At 40.1% G+C, this 22,382-nt stretch overlaps 1 protein-coding gene across 2 annotated transcripts in view; it reads right to left on the reverse strand.

Moving 5' to 3' along the window:
* Nucleotides 1-474: 474 nt before the first annotated feature.
* PIK3C2A (phosphatidylinositol-4-phosphate 3-kinase catalytic subunit type 2 alpha) overlaps nucleotides 475-22,382 on the reverse strand; it is a 113,361-nt gene continuing 91,453 nt past the window's right edge. The window contains exons 23-33 of one of the 2 annotated variants that reach the window (XM_075928066.2): nucleotides 21,092-21,228; nucleotides 19,714-19,883; nucleotides 18,037-18,193; nucleotides 17,403-17,512; nucleotides 15,297-15,504; nucleotides 10,515-10,639; nucleotides 7,661-7,778; nucleotides 7,487-7,568; nucleotides 6,906-7,015; nucleotides 6,550-6,675; nucleotides 475-2,611 (exon numbers count right to left, since the gene is read on the reverse strand). In XM_075928066.2, the coding sequence (XP_075784181.1) occupies nucleotides 2,462-2,611; nucleotides 6,550-6,675; nucleotides 6,906-7,015; nucleotides 7,487-7,568; nucleotides 7,661-7,778; nucleotides 10,515-10,639; nucleotides 15,297-15,504; nucleotides 17,403-17,512; nucleotides 18,037-18,193; nucleotides 19,714-19,883; nucleotides 21,092-21,228 (1,493 nt within the window). In that variant the 3' untranslated portion in view covers nucleotides 475-2,461. Of the gene's footprint in view, nucleotides 2,612-5,676; nucleotides 5,896-6,549; nucleotides 6,676-6,905; nucleotides 7,016-7,486; nucleotides 7,569-7,660; nucleotides 7,779-10,514; nucleotides 10,640-15,296; nucleotides 15,505-17,402; nucleotides 17,513-18,036; nucleotides 18,194-19,713; nucleotides 19,884-21,091; nucleotides 21,229-22,382 lie in introns of those variants that run through there. The other variant, XM_075928065.2, reaches the window with a different exon arrangement.

Below are 22,382 nucleotides of genomic sequence, written 5' to 3' on the forward strand. Positions count from 1 at the left end.
CCTTGCGATCGACCAGTCGATCACGATTGACCGGTTGGTGACCACGGAGCTAGGGTAAGATGCAATAGTTGAGTAAACAGCCTACAAGAGAGGAATATCACAGCAAAAATGAGGTCATGTGCATATGTAACCTCTCTGCTCAAGAGTAGGCACAGGTGAGGGTACAGGTTTTTCTCACCTAATAAAAAGTAGCACAACTGTCCTAACCTGTGAAGCAATGTTTTCCTTACCATTAATGTATGTTCTAGAGCAGAGCAACTCAACACACAGCTCGCGGGTCGCATGAAGCCCATTTGGGGTTTACATGGGGCTTAACACATGGCCCACAGATGGGGTCCTTTGAACCACTGGGAACATGCTCTACAATGGCGAGTCAATAGAACAGTCTTCTGTTGATATGCGTTTTAGTAGTACAATTCCTGGAGTGTCATTGCTCATTAAAAGTACTGTCATATGGGTGGGAATCAGGTAACACTTGCATTTTATTAATATCAGCAGACTTAAATGGGGTCTGCGTGGTGTGTAGTCTTGCCTTAATCTTTGTATTGATGGCTGTCAGTGTGAAAAGCTATTTGCATATATATCTGCATGTTATATGCAACCACACTTCAGTTGCAGCCCTTCACATGTGCAGTGAGTATCATTGTGGCCTCCGGGGCTTTCAAGGTTGAGTACCCTGCTCTAGAGAAGTATCGCACATGCCTTGTTATTTGATGTATAAAAGTGGCTATTTTATCCTAAGATTTTGTCTAGGGATGTAAAAGCTTAACCAGTAATCCCTACCCTTAATGAGTGAGGCTTACTGGTTCCCATTAACCAATATGAGCTGGAGCAACTCCCCACTGACCCTGGAAGGAGTCTTCACTGCCAGCTCTGTAACATAAAGTTAAGCGTTATAGTGCAGAGTCCACAACGCAGGTAACCACTTAGTTACTTTTAAAAATTACTTTCTACATCCCTTATTTTGTCCTGGTGACATTGTTACAGGCATTGACTAAACTCTTTGAATCTTGATCCTTTCCAACAATTTGTAAGTTTCATATGCCGAAGGATAGAGTATGTGACATGGTTCATTTTTTCCTTGTAAGGCACTGAGCTTTGTCGTTAACAGTGCACTATCCTCATGACAGGAAGGAACCTTTTCCCATCAAATGCAGCATCAGATAGGCTATGCACAACTTACTCATGGTATTCCAGCAGGTGCTTTGCTCAGAACATCTCAGCATGTTCACCAGGTTGCAGTGCTCCATTTGGTATGGGTAGTTGAGACTGACAGCTGCATCTGTACTATCTTATTCCTATTATCCCCATCTAAAAAAGCATTGGCACTTTAAAAATTGTGTTATTGCAGTTCTAACTCCTGGAGATAAGTCCTTGAATAGTTTAATTTGTGTATCTGCTTGAAAATTGTACTTTAGTCCTACAACGTTAAGGTTGTATCCTAGGATACTAGGATTCTTTCAGAAAAAACTTGGTGCAAATGTGACTTTCAAAAGGAGGCACGTACTGAAAAAGATGAAGCCTTCAGAGGAAAGTCATTAATGCTACAAGCTAGACCTCCCAAAACCTGGACTCTGGTCCAGCAATGGACCATAGATGTTCCTGGACCAGGGAGTCCTGGCTGGGAGCCCCAGTGGCAAAAGGCCTGACAGCTGTGGCAGCACAGTCTAGCAGTGGGCTAGGGGGCCAGTGGAAGGGGACATCTCTGGCCTGGCAAATTCCGTTTTTGGGACCAGTCAGCTCCTGAGGGTGCCAGGTCAGAGAGGTCCAACCTGTAGTTATTTTCTTCATTATTTGCTGAATGTCTAATCTAGTAAGGATAAATCATAATTAACCACATTCCATTGATCTGAGTGGCTAATTGGATATGGGTTTAAAAAAACCTCTCCCTAAAAGCAAGCCTTAAAGCTAGGATTTCTTTAAGAGCGTTAGGTTGAAGGGAGAAGAAACATTAAGAATCACACTTTCATATGTAAAAAATGGAAAATTCATTCCTGAATTAAGTGATATTGATTATATGAGATATATAAATACACCATTTCTAACTATTTCTGTAGTCTCTGGTTTTTGCTAGTGATTGCCAGTGCATTATCTCAAGATTTAATAGCTGTGGCTAGAGTTTAGGTTTTTCAGTATCCTGAGGAAAGCTAATATTTTTGTTGACCACAAAGCTGCTACTTCAGCACTTTTCTATATTATCTTTTTCTTAAGGGCTTCTTCTAAGTATGATTCCAGCCCTGCCTCCATCTACAGCAGTAAGTGTTTTGGATTATACTTGGACACAAATATGATAATTTGATGGGATTATCATTGTGCTGATGTTTCAAAGTGAGGGAAGGAACTTTACCCCTCAATTTGACAGAATATGAATAGGGGAACCATAGGCCATGAAAAATATCTGGCTTAAATCCTATACATTGAAAGGATGTTTACAAAGTTCACTATTAGGCTTAAATACTAATCATATGCTGACTTTTAGCTTTATATTCAAACATGCATGATGCAGCACTGGAAATTTTGAATACTTAAGTTCTATCTTGACACACGTAGACTTTTCGGCTTTCAAATGAAGTTGTACACATCTTATGGTAGAGTTTGGCTTCAGAGATTTCTGTTTTGAGTAGAGGTGGAAGAGAAGAGAGACAGCAGAAGTTCTTTATCCCAGAATAGTATTTAATGTAATTGTAGGACAGTTATGGAGTCATGTTTAACCCATTAATTACAGGCAGGGTTTTGATGGCAATATTGTACATTTTTATTAGCTATCAGTATAATAATTGAAATATTTGGTTCTTACAGATGTGTGGACAGTGTGAGGCAAACAACCATATCTGCTCCCCATGAGCGTTACCATCTGAAATATTTACACTAGTTTGATCACAGTTTGAGAGTAAATACAAGGACATTAATTTCCCGTGGATTACAAGAATGGTGCAATATTGCTCAAACATTTTCCCCTTCTATGTAACATGCATATCCTGCAATACCAGAAATAAGATTAATTTGAAAAAAAATCATTAGAATCCTAGAAAGAGCAATTACTTTAAGGCAAAATACTGAGATATCAACACAACCTTTTTTAAAAATAGAGAAATGAGAACTTTTTATCAAAGATTGCACATGCCTCTGCATATAGGTACTCATAGATCATAAAAAGGCAGTAATAAAAACATCAGTGCAACCTAGGTTAGGTTATTTAGTAGAGAAAATGAGGTGGTAACTGTTCTTATAGCAAGCTGTTATTTTCAAATATCAAAACATATGCTCCTTAGAGACAATTCTATTTCTGGCTGCAGGCCACATATGTTGCATAAAATGCAATCTTTTTACTAGATCCAATAAGGTATAAAACTCTGTTGAGACTATATTTGTTTTGGAACACCAAATGAGTGTACTGGCAAATTTCCCAATTTTAATATGTTCCCCTTTCACACTTTTATTTCTCCTTTAATAAAAGATTAACAATTTATCAAAAATATTGACCACTGATTTTTTTATAACCCACCAAGAATAGTGCAAAGAGCTGCAAACTCAGTGCTGTTCCTCTTAATATTTTGGTGAGGACCCAAGACTAGATTTTACAGACAAAATTATGAGCCTAAAAAGCTTTAGCTGACGTGAGTTTTGTAAAAGGGAGCGAAAGGCACAGAAATCAGTTGAGCTATGAAGAACGCTATTAACCAGAGGTCAGGACAAATGCAATCATACAGTACGATATATTTTCTAATCAAAGACCAGACAACTGTTACAAAATCATTTAAAAAGAGCATTAGATTTCTACTTACATTTTGTGCTGTAAGACACTGTGCTGTAATAACACTGCAAAAAGGCAGTATGTATTGCTTTCAATTTATTTAACAATGGAACGTTTCACAAAAACAGTAGTCTACTTTCCTGTGTCTAAGTGACTTGTGGTTTTGATGATGGAATGGAATAAGTCTCAAAAGCATCAAGTGAGCAGGAAATAAAATCTAGTTAGTTATATATACTATGTTACTATTTACATGCTATATACCAAATGAAAAATTATGCACAGGATAGCTAATAAAACTGGGATTTTGGATTTTATTTTAACCAGCTCCCATTAGTCACAACTAAGTTTAACATTCAGAAAGACATTCTGAGATGTATTGTAATTTTGCCTAAGAAATTGGACAATGAATGTTTTAGGCACCAAAGATTTAAGTGTTATCTTTCAATTGTACTTTGCTCTTCTGGGTAAGAAAGAGGTGTGCTCATTCTACTTGTGTGCGTGTATGTGGGTGTGTGGAATCTAAAGAGCAAATAAAATAGATTGTCAGTTTTGTGTCCCATCTCTTCTTCACTGCATATTTTACTTTCCTTGCTAGTGACAATCAGTACTGTAGTTTATCACTATCAGCCTTCACTAAAAGTGTGTTTCTAAAATAGTGCTAAAAACTATATTGTGCGATTTACACAGTCTTCACACGGCTTTATTCAAAAAGAAATGACTATGGTCTTCATTAAACTGTTAGGTGAATCAGAAATCTATACATATATAATGCAGCCACACTCAGTAACTACTCTCATATACGAGATAGTCAATTGTATTTGTACCCTATGATATTTTACATACTGTATCATATACATGAATAAAAATTTATCAATAGAGCTATTTTTACAAGAGGTGAGGAACTGACAATACTAGTCTCAGCCAAGTATATCTGCAATGAAATAATTTCTGACCTGGAACGTATCTGCTGTTGCAGTCCTATGTTTTTCAAATAGGGGAAATCAATTACTGAAGTTGTAGGGTAGGGTATTTTCTCATGTGCAAATACCATTTGGGACCTGATAGTTGAATTCAAGTTGCTAGATTAATGGCTAATGCATTTGCTGACTGCACTGCTGAAATCCTTGATATTAAGAAGGGTTTTAAAATTCTGGAAGACCACACATACACATGCTACCAGAAGCAACCTGTCTTCAAAGTTTGTAAATCAATGACTTGCACAGAGGATTTCACTTAAACTGATTGACTAATCTTACTCAGATAGCTGGTATAAAACTCAAACTACATCTAGAAAACAAGAGCTTGTTAAACCTGGCTAACAGGTAAATATTTTTAAATTTCAGAAACGAGGTATAAGTAGTATTTGCATTAAAAGGTAAGGCACCACTATGTACAACTTCCATTATGGGCACTCATTCAGATAAATGTTTCAGAAGTATTTAACGAAACATTTTTCTAGTTGTTCTATCTAATTGCAAATCTGACAGTCTGTGCAACCACTGATATTTTACCGATCACTGCTGCACCAATGAATGGTGAATAGTCGGTATGTCACCATTACCCCCACAATCTTTCCTCTGACATTCTACAGCAACTTGCCATATATAATGTAACACAGATAACAAAAGAATAGTTGTACTACATCCACAGGGCAAGTGATTAAAATGTGGTTGAATTGATACAGTAAAGCCAGAATAAACTATCTGAATATTCCAGGCATGATTTAAAACTTAGTTACCCGCAAGTACTATGATTACAAAATTAATTTACATTAATGCTTGGATATTATCACATACGAATAAAACAGGTGGTTTCTAGAAATCCTGTGATTTCAGCTAGGTGAAGGTTGGTCCAACACATGTCTCATTTAAAAATGTTCCAGTTATTTTCAAGTAAGAAAAAATGCACAAAGCACAAGTGAACAGAGTTGTTTCACTTTGTTATTGTCTGCTGTAGAGGTTAAGATGTGGTACAGCCGTCAGCCGATACCAGTTAACAGTCTCCTTGCTCAAGTTAAAATCCTTTAGGGGCAGTGTAACTCCACCCAGGAAGACGTTCTCACGCAACGATTCTGCGCTGAGTACACTTAGCTGTAGGTCCTTCTGCTTTAATGACTCCTTACTGTATCCACTGTACACAAGCTATGAAAAACAATACATAGCCAATGAAAGCTCAGACAATTTGTTAAATGTCCAAACAAATCATAAGGACTGCTGGTTAAAGCAAGCAGATTTATAGATGGGCTCCTGGGTTGCTCTCCTGGATTTGCTACTAACTTTGTGAGACTAGGCAAGACTGCATCTTAGATATCCTCTGTAAGAAGGGGGTGGTTATATGCTAGACAGCTGTGGTATAACTGCTAAATCCAGTCAGTTCAGAGCAACCAGAAAGAGCAACAAGAGATACGGTTGATGGCCAATGTATTTTGTGAAATCAAATTAGAATATGCCAATCAATATTTGGTTCTATGATTCTCATCTCCCCTCCCCCCCCTGCCAAAAGTTAATGATCTTTTACTTTGAGAAATCTGTTTTACTACATTTAAGCTATTCCTTAATTGTAATGGCTTGATTACATATTCATCTTTATTGGATTATGAGGTAAGAAGCAGGGGAGAATATATCTGGAACAGGAGTGTTCAGATGTGTAATGTATAAAGCTTTTGGGAGGCACAATCAATTTACTATGATGTGTGTGAAAGGAATTATTTACCAGGCTTTCAAATAAACTATATCTACCAGCATGTTTTTAAGAAAAAGTTATGGAATCTTTACCAGTTAACGGATTTTTCTTACCATTTCATTGAATGTTGGGTTCCTTGTTTTTCGTGTGATTCTGGTTTTGCATTTAGATGTTTTGTTTGCATCTGGAAGCAAGTATGTTTTTACATAAGGATTTGGATCTGCACCATCTTCAGTAACCTGCAAACACCGCGTACAATTAGTCTTCATTCTATTTTAATGTGTTTATTTCAGTGTCTTTCCTTCCAAATAAATGGATTTAGTGTCTATTTTCACCTCAATTACCTACCAAGAGCAACTGCTGATAATCAGACTAATTGAATACAAAGTGTTTAAGGAGACCCCCATTCTGTCTCTCATATACACACACCAAAAACATACTGTGTCAGTCACTCACTTTCTTCACTCACCAGGTCTTTTATGTGCATCACCATGATAAACAGAGTGCCATTTCTATATGAGATACACAACTTTACTTCTCCTCCTACTTTGCCCGAGGTAGGACTTGATGGACTTGCATCTGAAAATATGCACACAATTTTCCATCAGTACCACTGTACTAATTAAATGTACCGAAAACTAACAAGACTTATGCCAACATCACTTCCTTTTTTTCTTTTCAGTTTTATCAATGTGCCAGGAAGTTTTTACCTCCAGAATTGGCAAGGTCTGGGATTAGAGAGCGAGAGCACTGCAGTATATTTGATCTGATTAATAAAAGCATTAAAAACCAGTCTCATTTATATGCACACCCTATTTTGATTGCTCTGAAGCTATATGGTGTGTAGGATTTTACCCCAAAGATATTTGCAAAGTAAAGACTTAAATTTGATATGAAGACTGATTTTTTCATGAAGGGAAAATGATTAAACTGGAATAAATTAAAAGATGGATTTTATACTGTGCAGTACTAATGTACTTTTAAGTTTTTCATGTTATATTACAGTCATCCAATTTAGCACTTTGCCCCCCCAAAAATGTGTGTTCCTACCAGTAGGCTTAGCTATTCCATCTATTCCTTCAGCTTTGTCATCACGGAGTAGAGGGTGAAAAAATGTATAAACAAGGTCACACTGCATTTGGGAAAAAGGTTACACATTAGTTTAACATGTACTAAAAAGATGAGAGTTTGAACTAGTTTTCTTTAAATGCTCTGAGCATTCACCTCAGACACCTCTGCTGAACTGTTCATCAAACTCTGTATGTAGCTGTTCAGCTCTACTTTTCTTCTAGCTGCTACATCCTTTATGTGGGTTCTTCCCAAAACCATCTTATTAGGAAAGCTGCAAGAGAATGACAAGATGCATTTTGTTGCTAATTTTACTGATTTAAGTTAAGACTTACATACAACTTAAATCCTACGTTGTGCTAAATGTATTATTGGCAAAGTCGTCATGATTTAAGACAGGGCACACTAGTGGATTTGCCTTATGATCGATCACACCATTACATTTGCTGTATTCAATATTACACACAAAAATACATTCAAACAACAAGGCTGCAAAGCCAGGCACTCTGCTGTGCCAGAATCAAGGCTGCCTTGTGAAAATTTCATTCAGGTCCTGTGGGTATACGAGTTGTGGTGCAGTCTTTGAAGTACAGGTTGAATCTCTCTAGTCCAGCACCCTCAGGATCTGACTGGTGCTGAACCAGAGAATTGCCGAGCCACTGGAGGTTAGTATTGTCTAGCACAGGGGTTCCCAATCTTTTTTTTAAGGCCGCAGATTGGCAAACCCATTCACAAACATTTGGTTGATCAGTAACATTATACAAATAATGAATATGCAAATAAAATGTTCCACATCTGCCTAGCCCCAACACAACCTCTTGCTCCCCAGTGACTAACACCCTTGGACCCCTCACTCCTAACCCCCATGCTCTTTGACCCTTTAACGTGTGACCCCTACAGCCCATGCCAACACCCTCTTGCCCTGTGATTCCACCATGCCCTCACCCATCATCACTTTGCCCCCATCACAATCCTGCATTCCCCAGAGCGAGGCTGCCTCCTCTAGGGAGCGTGGCCATTACCACCATGTGAGCAGGGAGAGTAGCCCTCCTCCTTTGTGCCCCCTCCTTCCCCAAGTACATCTTGCACACCCATGGGTGGAGGCGAGCACAGAGCCCTGACCCTCCACCATTACCAGGGGAGGGAGGCACCTCCTACTCCATCTCCTCCTGTCGCCACCTCAGCCCCAGCGCTGCCACTGACAAAAGTGGCCACCTGGGTGGCGGGGGAGGAGAAACACCTTCTGCTCCGCCGCCTCCTGCTGCTGGCAAAAGCGGCTGCACAGGCAGGGGGAGCAGCGGTTGTGGCACGTGCACCTCCCTCCTTCATGCCCCCTCCCTCCTCAAGCATGAAGTGGGGAGACGGGAGGGAGGCACTTCCTCCTGCTGCCTGCTGAGCCACCAGGGCTGCTGGAACTGCCAGGAAAAGCCAGCTTGAGTTCCAACATCCTAGCAGCCACATCCTAGCAGCACATCCTAGCAGCAAGCCGTGACCTGGCAGTTGGGAACTGCTGGTCTAGCAGCATTATCAACACTTTCTCTGTGTACTGGGCTCTTAAAAGACTTGTAGGGGCAAATTAGAGCTAAGCAGTAGCACAGAACACCAAGAGCCAGGACTGGTGGCTGTAAAACTTTATGGAACTGACAAACTTGGCCACACCCATGATAAGTGGACATCCGGCTACCAAACAATCATACCGGACCACGAATGTTGCCAGACCAGAGTGTGCAAGACTAGAGATTCAACCTGTATGTGATCACACTGTCTCAGATGTACCTTCCACACGACTCCTGATATAGAGGCAGCAGCGCAGGGCAGGCTGGTGACTCCATGGGAGCCATCTCTCCCTGCAGATAAACGTTTAACTGCTGAAATTTTCAGCGGTTACATGTTTACCTAAATAGACACATTTTACATCCCTAATGCATATACCCAAGCCAAGTTAAGGTTACCTAGTCCTCCTTAATTCTAACACAGCCTAACTTTGAATGCTTGACTTTGCAACTTTAACAGTTATACTCTGTAATACGTAGCCACCTATGTTTTTAAAAAAAGCTAACTGAAGACAGAAGTTCCATGATGTGTCATATCAACCCACAGACCATCAGCAGAGTTAGAACCTTGAGATCTCTCACACAAATCACTGTCACTTGAGCTAAGGAAGTAATTAACAGCAGGTTGACTGACAGGTTATCATCTTGTATGTGGACCAGCACCACAGTGGGATGAGACAGTGGCACATTGGGCTTCACAGATAGAGGTCTAGGGAGTTTACGTCAATTTACCACCCACATCTCTTTTCTCAAATCAAATGGCTTCTTCTTCCATGAGGCCTTATTCTAACAAGGGCATCAGAGCACAGGGGAGACAGGCTCCTTGCTCTCATAACCAGCCCTGGTACAGCCCATAGCAGCAATTGCAGCGGAAGTCCTGATCACTTACGGACTGGACAAAGTCTTTGGGGGAATTTAGCTGCCAAAATATAAGTAGTCTCCACTGACCATATACAAACTGATTTTTCAAAAGTTTATACCTTGGCCAAATTAGGGTGGATTTGTAACAGGCAGGGCTCGACAATTAACGTAATCTACTCGCCCGTGGTGAGTAGATTTTAGGCCGACGCAGCGTGGTCAGCGCATGTGCAGCGTGCGGTTCTGCGCAGCTGGTGAGCAGAGCTCGCTGCCACTTGGCGAGCCCTGGTAAGAGGGATGGAAAGAAGTACATCCTTTGCAAATTTTTATTCCAATTCTATCAGGGCATCCTGGAAATGGTTGACACCCAAATGGCAGTAACTCTTTGCAGCAAGCATGATATCTTCAAAGAGAGGGTGGCTATTTTTGCTATCATCCAGGATTAGATACGTTTCTGGATGTGAGCCCAAAAGAATGAAGGGTGATAGCTTCCCCTTTTAACACTTATGACAACACTGGAAAACTCAAGAGAAAGAAAATTTAATATAAAATTCCTTTATTTACATAAAGGACTGGAGGCATCTTAATTAGGAACGTACCCTGGTAACCTCCAAAGAGGAAAGCGAATACTGAGTTTGTTGTGAAGTTCCTGAAACTCATCAAATGTCCGGAAGACAAATGTTGGTTCAACTTGTCCCTCTCTCAAGACTCTGACCGCATAGATCTGCCAATAAAAATAAAATATTTAAAAGCCATTAATCAATAGCAGCTGTGTTTCCACCAAGATTTTTCTGTGCAATATTTACATTCTAAGGCTAATAGTTTTATTAGATATATATTTTAAATGTTCCTCATGTCTTTAAAGGACATTAAATGTGATCAGTTTGTAATATAAAATCTATATATGCTAGCACATACAGACAAAGAGAACAGCATCATTGTGACTCAGTAGTTACTGCACCCTTCTAGACAGGATTCAGATTCCACACCAGGACTTGCTTTGTACACTAAGCCAGTTTTAATATAGCTGTGAGTTTAGTCTTCTATCAGGTGGGCAAAATCTCTTGTATGCAGAGGTCCCGTGGCAGTTTTTAGCAGAATGAAACAAGACAACAGCAGAGTAAACAACACAGCTCAGATTCTCAATGAGTCAACATTTTAAAAACACGTAATTTGGCAAATCTGCAGATTTCCACAGAGCATGTTTTTGGATTGGATGCGAATACAAATTCTGAATCAGCACAGGGCTCTACAAAGGCAGTTTTATCAGTATGCAGCAATAAAACAAGCTAGAGAGTACGTTCTAAAGGAAACCATCATCCAGGCTATTGATGGCAGGAGACAAATCGCTTGATCATTGTCTTCGGTCAACCCTCTCTGGGGTACCTGGTGCTGGCCACTGTCGGTAGACAGGATACTGGGCTAGATAGACCTTTGGTCTGACCCAGTACGGCCGTTCTTATGTTCTTATGTTCATTATGTGAATGCTTATGATCATAAAAATGAAAGAAAGATTACAGGGAGACAAGATAAAAAACAATGAACAGAGACCAGTACAGAGAAAAACCAGTTATTAGATTGTATTAAAAGGATAGGCTACAGCACATGTAGAACAGGATATATAAATATACAAAAAAAACATTCATAACACCATGTGCAATATCATCATCAAGACATAGGATAACAAAGATGACAATAAATAGGTTGTCTAACAGGTTAAGAAAGTTACCTTACATGCTTGCGGAGAAGGGACAGGTAAGAGCAAAAAGAATGGCAGAATTAGGACTGGATTTGTCAATAGGAAGATGTTCATAGTGTCAAGGGTTTGCAGTTTGGAAATCTGGTTGTAATTTAGTAAACTAAAAGAAATAACTCCAAAAGTTTGTCTGGTTAGATCAAAGAATACCAAAAACCCTCACTAATCCAGCAAAATGCAGGACAATGTAGCACTTTAAAGACTAACAAGATGGTTTATTAGATGATGAGCTTTCGTGGGCCAGACCCACTTCCTCAGATCAAATAGTGGAAGAAAGTAGTCACAACCATATATACCAAAGGATACAATTAAAAAAATGAACAAATATGAAAAGGACAAATCACATTGCAGAACAGAAGGGGGATGCGGGGGGGTGGGAAGGGGGAGGAAGGAAGGTAAGTGTCTGTGAATTGCTGATATTAAAGGTAGGGAGAGTGGGATGTTTGTGAGTTAATGGTATTACAGGTGATAATTGGGGAAACTGTCTTGGTAATGGGTGAGAAAGTTCAAAGTCTTGTTAAGTCCCTGGTCGTAAGTGTCGAATTTTAACATGAATGACAGTTCAGAGGATTCCCTTTCAAGTGCAGATGTAAAAGGTCTTTGTAGCAGAATGCAGGTGGCTAAGTCATTTAGAGAGTGTCCTTTCTGGTTAAAGTGGCAAGAAACTGTTTTCTCTTTGTGATCTTGTCTGATATCTGTTTTGTGGGCATTAATCCTTTGGCGAAGTGTCTGAGATGTTTGTCCAATGTACATAGCAGACGGACACTTTCGGCATATGATAGCAGATTATATTTCTGGATGCGCAGGAATATGTGTTCTTGATCTTATAACTCACTTGGTTAGGTCCAATAATGGTATCAGCAGAATGAATATGTGGACAAAGCTGGCAACGGGGTTTGTTGCAAGGGAAGGTACCAGGGTTGGTATTAGTGTGGTATGTCCTGTGGTGGTTGGTAAGAATCATCTTGAGGTTAGGTGGTTGTCTATAGGAGACTATGGGTCTGTCTCCCAGAGCCTCTTTGAGTATGGTATCCTGTTCCAATATAGGCTGTAGTTTATTGATAATGTGTTGGACAGGTTTTAGTTGGGGGTTGTAGGTGATGACAAGTGGTGTTCTATTGTTGGTTTTCTTGGGTCTGTCTTGAAGTAGATGGTTTCTAGGTATTCGTCTGGCTCTTTCAATTTGCTTTTTTATTTCTCTGGGTGGGTAGTTGAGATTTATAAATGCTTGGTAGAGATCCTGAAGCTTCTGGTCTCTGTCAGTGGGGTTAGAGCAGATGCGGTTGTATCGAAGGGCTTGGCTATAGACGATGGATCGTGTGGTGTGTTCTGGATGGGAGCTGGATGCATGTAGGTAACTGTATGAGTCGGTGGGTTTTCTGTAGAGAGTGGTGTCTAATTTTCCATTGTTGATTTGTACGGTGGTGTCCAGGAAGTGGATCTCTCGTGTAGAATGGTCCAGGCTGAGGTTGATGGTGGGGTGTAGGTTGTTGAAATCTCTGTGGAATATCTCCAGTGTTTCTTGGCCATGTGTCCAGATCATAAAGATGTCATCGATGTACCGTAGGTAGAGGAGGGGTGAAAGGGGACGGGAGTTGAGGAAACGTTGTTCTAGGTCAGCCATAAAGATGTTAGCATACTGTGGGGCCATGCGTGTACCCATGGCTGTGCCGCTGATCTGGAGGTATAAGTTGTTCTCAAACTGGAAATAATTGTGGGTGAGAACAAAGTTACATAGGTCTGCTATCAGGTTGGCAGTAGTGTCCTCTGGGATAGTGTTTCTAATTGCTTGTAATCCATCTTCATGTGGGATGTTGGTATATAGAGCTTCTACATCCATGGTGGCAAGGATGGTATTATTGGGGAGGTTATCGATGTTTTGTAGTTTCCTTAGGAAGTCAGTAGTGTCACTAATCCAGCAATTTGATAATTCTTACTGAGACTCTGAAGTTTTACACCACTTTTTGAAGTTTTACTAGTAGTAAGATATACAACAGTGGCTTCATTAGTATATTATAAATGACAGTTTATTTAGACAGTGTGTGTCAAAGTGCTGCAAGATTGATGAAGTAAACTAATATTTTCTCACTTCTTTTCCTAGCTTGAATTAATCAGTCATAAATTAAGGAAGTTCTACTACAAATGAGCCTTTTCCCAGTAAGTTTATCTTTCTTCCTTTTTTGATTTCAGCACTAATCATACGCCGCATGTCACCGCCCCACCCCCTTCACCTCCTGCTGTGGCGCTTGGCTGACTTCTGCGCTGCTCAGCCGGGCCGCCGCAGGGGAGCAAGCGGCCCTCTGGGCCCCGCACTCCCCATGCAGCACGGGCCGCCCAGAGGGAACAGCCAGCATTTCAGCGTTACAGACTCTCAGACACTGGGCTACTATATATATACACATACAGAGACAGAGACTCCAGCCTCACCAGGGGCATATGAGGGGTTAGGTAAGATCCTGAAGGAAGCCACTCCATGAGGAATAGGCCAGAAAAAAGCTACTGGGGGAAAGAGGGGATATTGTACCCACTCCTAGCTTGCTGAAATCTAGAAAGGCCTCTAGTGGCTGGTGCCAAGCATTTTTAATTGCTTTGCTTGATTTGAATCCTTTTGTGATGATAAAGCCAGAAACAAGGTTAAGAGCTTTGCACCAAACCATAGAGTGGGCTTTATTTTATCTTCTCCAGCTGGTGAATCTGCCCCATGGCTTACAGAATAATTCATGTCATTTTGACTAGATGAAATATATGTATTTAGAGGAAATAATTAGGACAACAGCCTAGACCAGTATTCTAAACTAGAGTGCTATACAGAGGTACAAAAATGTAACATTAGCTTTAGAAAGTGAACAATTCTGATGTCAGATTTGCCTAGTTCTACTATTTTCAATTGAAAGTTGCAAATATAAACCTATTTTTTCAGATTGTGGGGTTCTTGACATCATAGCCTGCCCAACATGTTCAAAATCCGTGGCTTGAGTCCACCAATTTTGGAGTGGTAGATTCCAGTGCTTGTTGCCTTTAGACTCAGCCACAAGTGAAAGACTGAGCAGACTGGCAGAGCAGCTATATTCCAAGAGGAACACAGTGATTTTTTACGTATTTTACTATAAACTAGAAATTCAGAGTTAAACACATTAAGGTATGGAAAAGTAGCCAGGGCACTGCAGTACATAACTGTACACACTATCTAATGGTAACAATTTAATCTAATCTGGGTCCACAAATAATAAATGCCATTATCATACTGTTATTGTGAAGTGTTACTACAGCTACCCGGACAGTGACTAACTGTACTTTTTTTGGTTCAACACATTAAATCTTAACTCTTAGTTTCCTGGTGATAATGCTTGGCTAATTATGCATGCTATAATATTACATTTCTATGCTTGGTCGGTGAAGAGACAGCTGAAAGAAACAAATGAATTAAGCCCATTTAGAAATACAGATAAGTTCTGCCTTTTTTTTTTAAACACTTTTGGGGGCACAGACCGCTTGTCTGTTGATAAAAGATTAATTTATTTAGATGAGGGGAATATGGAAATAAAGGGAATGGTGGAGAGGAAGTATGAAGATGGCCGCAAGCCCAGTGAGTTTTTACAAACTGGAATAAAATCTACACACTTACATAATGTTTATCTGGGTTGTACCTCTTTTGGTACGTGAACACAGACACTTCCTTGATTCGACCATCTTGTCTAAGAGAATATGTTTTGGGAGAAAATGAGAGAATGGGCTCATCATTGGAAGGTAGGCCTGAAAAACGTAGGTGAGCCAGACTGTGAATGAAGAAATTAAACTTTGTGGCAACACTTCCCAAACTGGATTCAATCAGCCTATAAAAAAAGAAAGTAATTTCAAATGCTAGAGCACAATTCCATATTCGGCGCACACATTCCAATGTTATTATCCAGCTTAACTTCCAAGTTCTAAAACGTATCAAATCCTTACCAAGGCAAAAGGACACATGCTCACTGGTCCATTGACATAACCAGGGCTTGAAAAATCGCGGCAAAACCTACTTGCCAGCCCTGCACTGTGCATGCACAAAACCCGCATTGTGCATGCGCGCGTCGCCGGTGAACAGGACGACCGGCTGAAATCTACTCGCCCTGGGCGAGTAGATTCACTGATTTGCTGAGCCCTGGACATAACAATGTTTCTGCATTTACTGGGATATTTTGGGTGCTTCTACACTGCAAGGCTTAACTCGAAATAAGCTATGCAAGTTGAGTTGTGTCAACTGCGTAGCTTATTTCAAAATAGGGTGCGTCTACACAGCACTTATTTTGAAAGTAAAACCGCGGTCTAGATGCGGTTCTGTCGAAAACGGAATACAGGATCTTTCGAAAAAGCCTGCTGTTTGAGAGAACCGTGTCTAAACCACGGTTTTACTTTCGAAATGGTGCCTGCTCGAAAGAGCGCCATTATGGGATTATGCAAACGAAGCACGGGATATTTAAATCCCCGCTTCATTTGCAATTTCGAAGTGTGTAATTTACATCCCTCTGTCGAAAGAGGGATATAGTCTAGACACAGCCTTAGTTAATGAATCAATGAATGATACACTGTAAGAGACCGCATAGTTCAGGGATTCTCAATTTTTTTCCCCGAGCCTCATCCCCCCCCTCAATGCTATGAATACTCCACAGCCCAGTTGTACCACAAAAGCTGCTTATCAGAAATATAAAAGCCAGGGCCAGTGTTAGGGGATAACAAGCAAAGCAATTGCCTGCAACCCCCAGTGCCACAGCTACAGTGTTCAGGTTTTGGGTACAGCCTTGGGGGGCTTCAATTCCATGCAGTGGGGGGCTTAGGTTTTGTGCCCTGGGCCCCAGTGAGTGTTAAACTGGTCCTGCTTGCAGCCCATCAGAGGGCCCCAGGCCCCTGGTTGAGAACCACTGCAGTAGTTCACTTCATGAAAACTGTATACAGTAAAAATATTTATAATTAGATTTCTGAGCTGTTTCCAAAATACAAGAAACTGCAGTTCCACTGGAAGTTATTCTTTGAAGATGAGGCTTTACAACAAGAGGGTTCCTACTGTAAACAACTTTATAAGAGCCATATTCGCTATGAAATCAATTTAGGGAATTGTTTCCTGATGAATAAAGCTGTTAAGCTACCACTACACTACCAGCATTTTTTAAAATTTTCAGTGTTATTTAAAAAAAAATATCCAACAGGTTCAACATTTTAGCCCAACATTTAAGCATTTGAGAAACTGAAGTTATGTTCTGATTTCAATTAGTGATAGATAACACTAGCATTTTGCTTAATAAGGACTTGGCTTCACTGTCGTAGAGATTGAGGCTGCTGTGGTCAATCTTCCAGCGTTCGAGTTAGCGGGTCTATCGATTTAACTGCTAAATTCAACACTGATGGTTCCCCCGTCAATCATGGTACTCCTCACAGTCACAAGAAATAAGGGAAATTGATGGGAACGATTATCCCATTGGCCTCCTGCAGTGGGGCCATCCAAGGGGAAAAAAATTCAAAGTAAGGTACGGTCTACTACAGCTACACAATTAGCATAGTTGGCATTGTGAATCTTACATCAATTTTCTCCATCAGTGTAGACCTGACCTAATTAGAGAGGATATCTTCAAAAATACTGAACTTTTATAAGCCATAAATATTTCAGTGGCTCTGTTTTTTTAGTGCCATAGTCCAGAGCTTTCAATGGAAAAAAATGGTGAGTTTATGTATTTTCTTTGTTTCACTTGTCTAGTACCTTGTAAAGAAAATTGTAGCTTCTGCATCTGTAGTTTGGGGCTGAAGAGCATCTTGGACATATTTTAAGTCTTGAACTCCAGTAAGTTCTGGTAATCCGGAAGCAAGCATCTATAGCAGACACAAGTTATTTTCTTTCCAATGTAACAATAGCATCAAACATATTTCTACATTTCAATAATTAAAATACTAAGGCCCAAAATTTCAGCCCAAAATTTGATGGAGCATCTGGGTACTACTATTAAATATTAATACTATTAACAACTACTCCCACCACCACATTTTGTGTTAGTTAATATCAGAGTTGAAGAAAAATTAGTATTTGAATTCTTAATATTTAGCAGTTACTTTAGTTATAGCTCTGTAGTATGAGGAATTTTACACACAATTTTAATTTTCACAATGCAAAAATTAAGGGAAACATGTCAGTAGCAAATGCCCCCAGTATTTTCACAGGAACATTGCTAAATTTCTGGTTTGTAGCTGCACATATTTAGAAGAACTTTTAAAGTATATATGCCAACAATTTATATTTTTATATAAACTGGGTTTGTCACAAGCTGCAACTCCTAGGCATGAACTCACTAAAATGCACAGTTAAATCACAAGAACATTATATGCAATAAAACTATTACCAGTGAAAGCAGGTTAAGGAAAAGGTTTGCTTGTTTTCTGATCAAATTGTAAGCTTGGCAGCAGAGATCCACAAACAACTGAAAACGAATAGTAGATTTTTCACCACCATTAATGACATAGGCCATATCTGATGTTAGCACAAAAGGTGCTCGATCCCTGTTTAAAAAAAGCAAATTATACAGAGTTTATTCCCATGACTGTTTCTTGGACTTTCATGCACTTCCAGTTGCAATTTGCTAAATGCAATTACTACTCTAAAAACAGCATTTTTTCAAGAGCTAGAACTACGTATATTAATCACTGTACTTGCAGGAAGCAGGCCAGTTTCACTCACTGGGTATTAGCCATTTGTGCCAATACTAATGTAACTGTCAGTTTCAAAGGGGAGAATATTCTCTCCAAAGTAATCAAATCCAGTAGTTCATTAATACAAAGTTTTACTTTGACCAGGTAACAGCAGAAAATATTAATTCCCAGCCAAAAAGATCTTTAAACTAGAGTTGAAGTCGTAATTGTAAATCTACTATATTTAAAACATTCACAGGTCAGGGAATTAGAAATTTATTTTTATGGAACCTTAGTTACCAATTTTCAGACTTTCAAACTTAAATACTATCCTGATCAAAATACCACACTAGTATTTAATACCATCCAGCACATAAGAATGATCCATCCATCCATCCAAACATGAATTCTTTTCCCCTTCATCTCATCCATATGCTGACTGCCAGAAAGTTGGATGTTTCAACTCATCCTCTATATCCATTATAGGAAAAAGTTCTCATTCACCATTGGTCTGTGACCTAGACAGAGCCATTTACTTCTTCCATACTCCAAAATGTACAGCAGATAACACCCCTAAGTTCTCACCTTAACTCATTCAACTCCTGATAAAGTTTAAGGTACTCCATCATGCAATATAAAATTGTATGCCTTCCAGAACAGCACAGAGTAGCTATGCCACAAGTTATACAAAGATATTCCTTGGTAATCAGAACTATGATACAGTAGCTGGGGTCACAGTTGAAGTTTCCCAAACCATCTCAACAGTTAAAAGCTACTTTAACCTAATTTTAGAATTTCGTGGTTCCAAAATGTTTAGTGATATTCCTGAACGTATAGAAAGCAGAAAGCCCTGCAGAGAGTGCGGGGCCAGTGGGGGACTCACCTGATGGTCCTGCGCTCCCTGCAGGGCTTCCTTTTGAAATGTACAAGAGCCCACTAGGGCTATTGTATATTTCAAAGGCTTAGGCACAGTAGGGAGCCTGAGGCCAGTCCCCCGCTGGCCCCGCACTCCCTGCAGGGCTTCTGCTTTTGAACTGTAGCATGGCTCTTGATACAGTTCAAAGGTGAAGGCTCCCTTAACTAACTGAATAGTCGATGGAAATCCAACCGACTATCTGATTAGTTAATTAATCTGAATTTAACATCCCTACATGGAACTGGCAGTTTGGGTCACCCCACCCTTTATGCTCGTGTGGGGAAATAGGAGAGCCTGTCTGACCTCCTAGAAAGAACGCTCTGCATCCCACCTGAGAGATCCACACACCCAGGTGCTCGATGAAGACAATGCTAAGTTTGCATAAAGACTACTTATCAGAATGTTTATCAGAATGTGGGGAAAAATGCAAAAAGGAAGTTGCTTGCATTCTCAAATGCAAAGCTGTAGAAAATACCTTTTAAAACTACCAAACATCTGTGCATGGCCCAAAAACTTTCCAAAGTCAATATGAAACATATGTCCCGTGGTTCGAAGCATTATGTTATCATTGTGACGGTCACAGATTCCCAATATGTAAGTGGCTACACAGCATCCTGCACAAGAATAGATGAAGTTTTCTGAAGCCTGAAATCAGCAAAAATAATGATATCAGAACGAATCTACTAATGGGGGGAAAATGTACTTCAATTTATCATTCATTTGGGGTTCACTTCTTACAACAGGGATGTGGCTCTGGGCAGCTGACATCTCTTAAGCTTCCCTCAGACTACTTGAGAAGCTATTCATTTAGGCAACATTCTAATCTATAGGCTGTACTGCTAAGGGGAAAAGAAATTTGTTGGGGTTTTTTTTGGGAGAGGCGGGGTGAGAATAAGGAGGAAGATAAGGTAGAGAAAAGGTCATTCAGAGATAAACATTTTGTCCTTTTCTTCTGCTTTGTTTACCAAATCTGCATATCCCTGCCTGGTAAAACTGAAGTGTTGCTTCTCCTTCAGATGCAATATAAGGGGGCTGTATCTCCTAACCCATGATTAAACCCAAAACCAGGTCTACACTAAAGAGTTAGATCAACCTAATTATGTGAACATGTGCACTACAATGTGCCTCCTACTGGAGTCAGTCATAACTTCACTTCCATGGGAGGCGTGGTACTTACACTGAGGTAGTTAGGGTACTGCATTGTCCATGTAAACACTGCATTGCTTACATTGCCTGTTGGCTGTCAGCCCTATTCAGGGCTGACAGAGCCTTCCCCACACCTCCAGCTCTGACAAATGGAGCCATCAGCCAGGCATCAGGGTACAGCTGTGAATCCCATGCCAAGCTGCCAGTTTGAGCTGCCAGAGCTAGGGTAGTGAGGCCCCAGGAGTGCTGGGATCCAGCTGCCAGTGTCCCACAAAGCCCCACAGCAGTTGGTGGAAGCACTCCTTGTGAGGATGTGCCCCACCAAATCAAGGAGCAAGCATTGCTTTGATTATTGTTGTGGCTGTTTGTTGACTTGTCCACACTACACAATTAAGTCTAAACAAGTCCTGAATATCATGCTTTTCCCTATTTTTAATTTTGGAATGAAAGATTTATTACATTTTAGGAGATACTTCCATAGACATTTCTGAAATGAATTCTAAACATTAAACTCCTGTTTCTAAAAGACTCCTTTTACACTTCTACAGTCAATTTTGATTGTTTTCTGAAATACATACAGTACAGAAAATTCAACTTTCCAAACAGTATAAAACAAAGATTGTTAGAAAACTTAGTGGCAGAATAAGAGTTATATTCTCCTGTAACTTAAAATGTTAATCACGTTAAAAGAAGATTATGGAAATTACCTTTTCATATTCTTCTTCTGTAGGATTATACTTTCGCAGCCATTCTGCAAGTGGCTTGTCTTTAAAAGATCCTGTCACTCCATATTCCACTTGAATTTTCCTAAGAGTATCTGAAGCTGGAACAAGCTCCACCATTCCTTTATATAAAAATTAAATTATGTGTTATATATAGAGGGGGAGTGCACACATGAGAGAAAGAATGCTCTGGTTTACAGGTTTTTTTTACATTATATTCTCCACTACCTCATTTGATATTGAGTTTCTTGAAGACATTTGATTTTAAAATGTAGGATCCAATCCCAGTTACAAGCAGTAAAAAAAAACCTGTGAACTTTGTCACCTATCTCTCTGCAGGCAATTTTACAATGTATACTACAAAATATATATAGCCAAATTAGGCTTGTGTTATTATGATCATCAGTTAAAGTGTGGCAAATAGTTTTTGGAGTCACAATAGGAGTTACCTGCTATCAGCTGCAAATTATGCAATTTGTGTTAAACTAGCATTAGATATAATCATTATCTAATGACTGTATAACATCTCACTGCACCATAAGTAATTTAGGTGATTAGCTCTGTAGTATAAATCGAGTGCTTGAGTAGAAAAGGCTCCAAGTTGACTTATTTCTAAAGAAATACAAAGTTCCCAATGTGTGAAGCTACAAGGGGCTTTATTTAGTAGAAAATGACTATTAAAAAAATAAGAGCTCCTATAGCTAAACCACAAAGTGGGAAATAATCCCTATTTGAATAGCAGGTTGTTTTGTGGAGGAGAGGAAGCAGCAGGCATAAGTCAGTTACAGAGTTTCCATTTTTCTTTCAGGCTAGGTCTACACTACAGGCTTCTTGCGCAAGAAGCTTTTGGCGGAAGAGATCTTCCGCAAAAACTTCTTGCACAAGAGAGAGTCCACGCTGCATGGATACTCTCTCAAACGAAAGCGCTGATAGCTATCCACTGAATGGCTACCAGGGCACCTGTGCTTTTTCCTCTTTCCTGTTTCTGTGCAAAAAAAACCCCGTTACCCATCCACACACACCTTTCTGGGCAAGAACTCTTGCACAAAAAGGAGCCCCGGGTCAGCTGGGGAGTCCTCAGTGAACCCCAGTCTCCATGCAGTGTGCCAGCTTTGAAATGTACAAGTCCCCAGCAGGGGCTCTTGTGCATTTCAGAGCAGCAGTGCAGCATGTAGCCTGGGCTAGCGCAGGACTCGGTGTCTCCCGCTGACCCCAGGCTTTATGCAGGAGCTTCTGCTTTGAAAGGCACAAAAGCCCGTGTAGAGCCCGGGCTCCA

Source organism: Pelodiscus sinensis, chromosome 5, assembly GCF_052426305.1.
Source record: "Pelodiscus sinensis isolate ZL-2025 chromosome 5, ASM5242630v1, whole genome shotgun sequence".
NCBI lineage: Eukaryota > Metazoa > Chordata > Testudines > Trionychidae > Pelodiscus > Pelodiscus sinensis.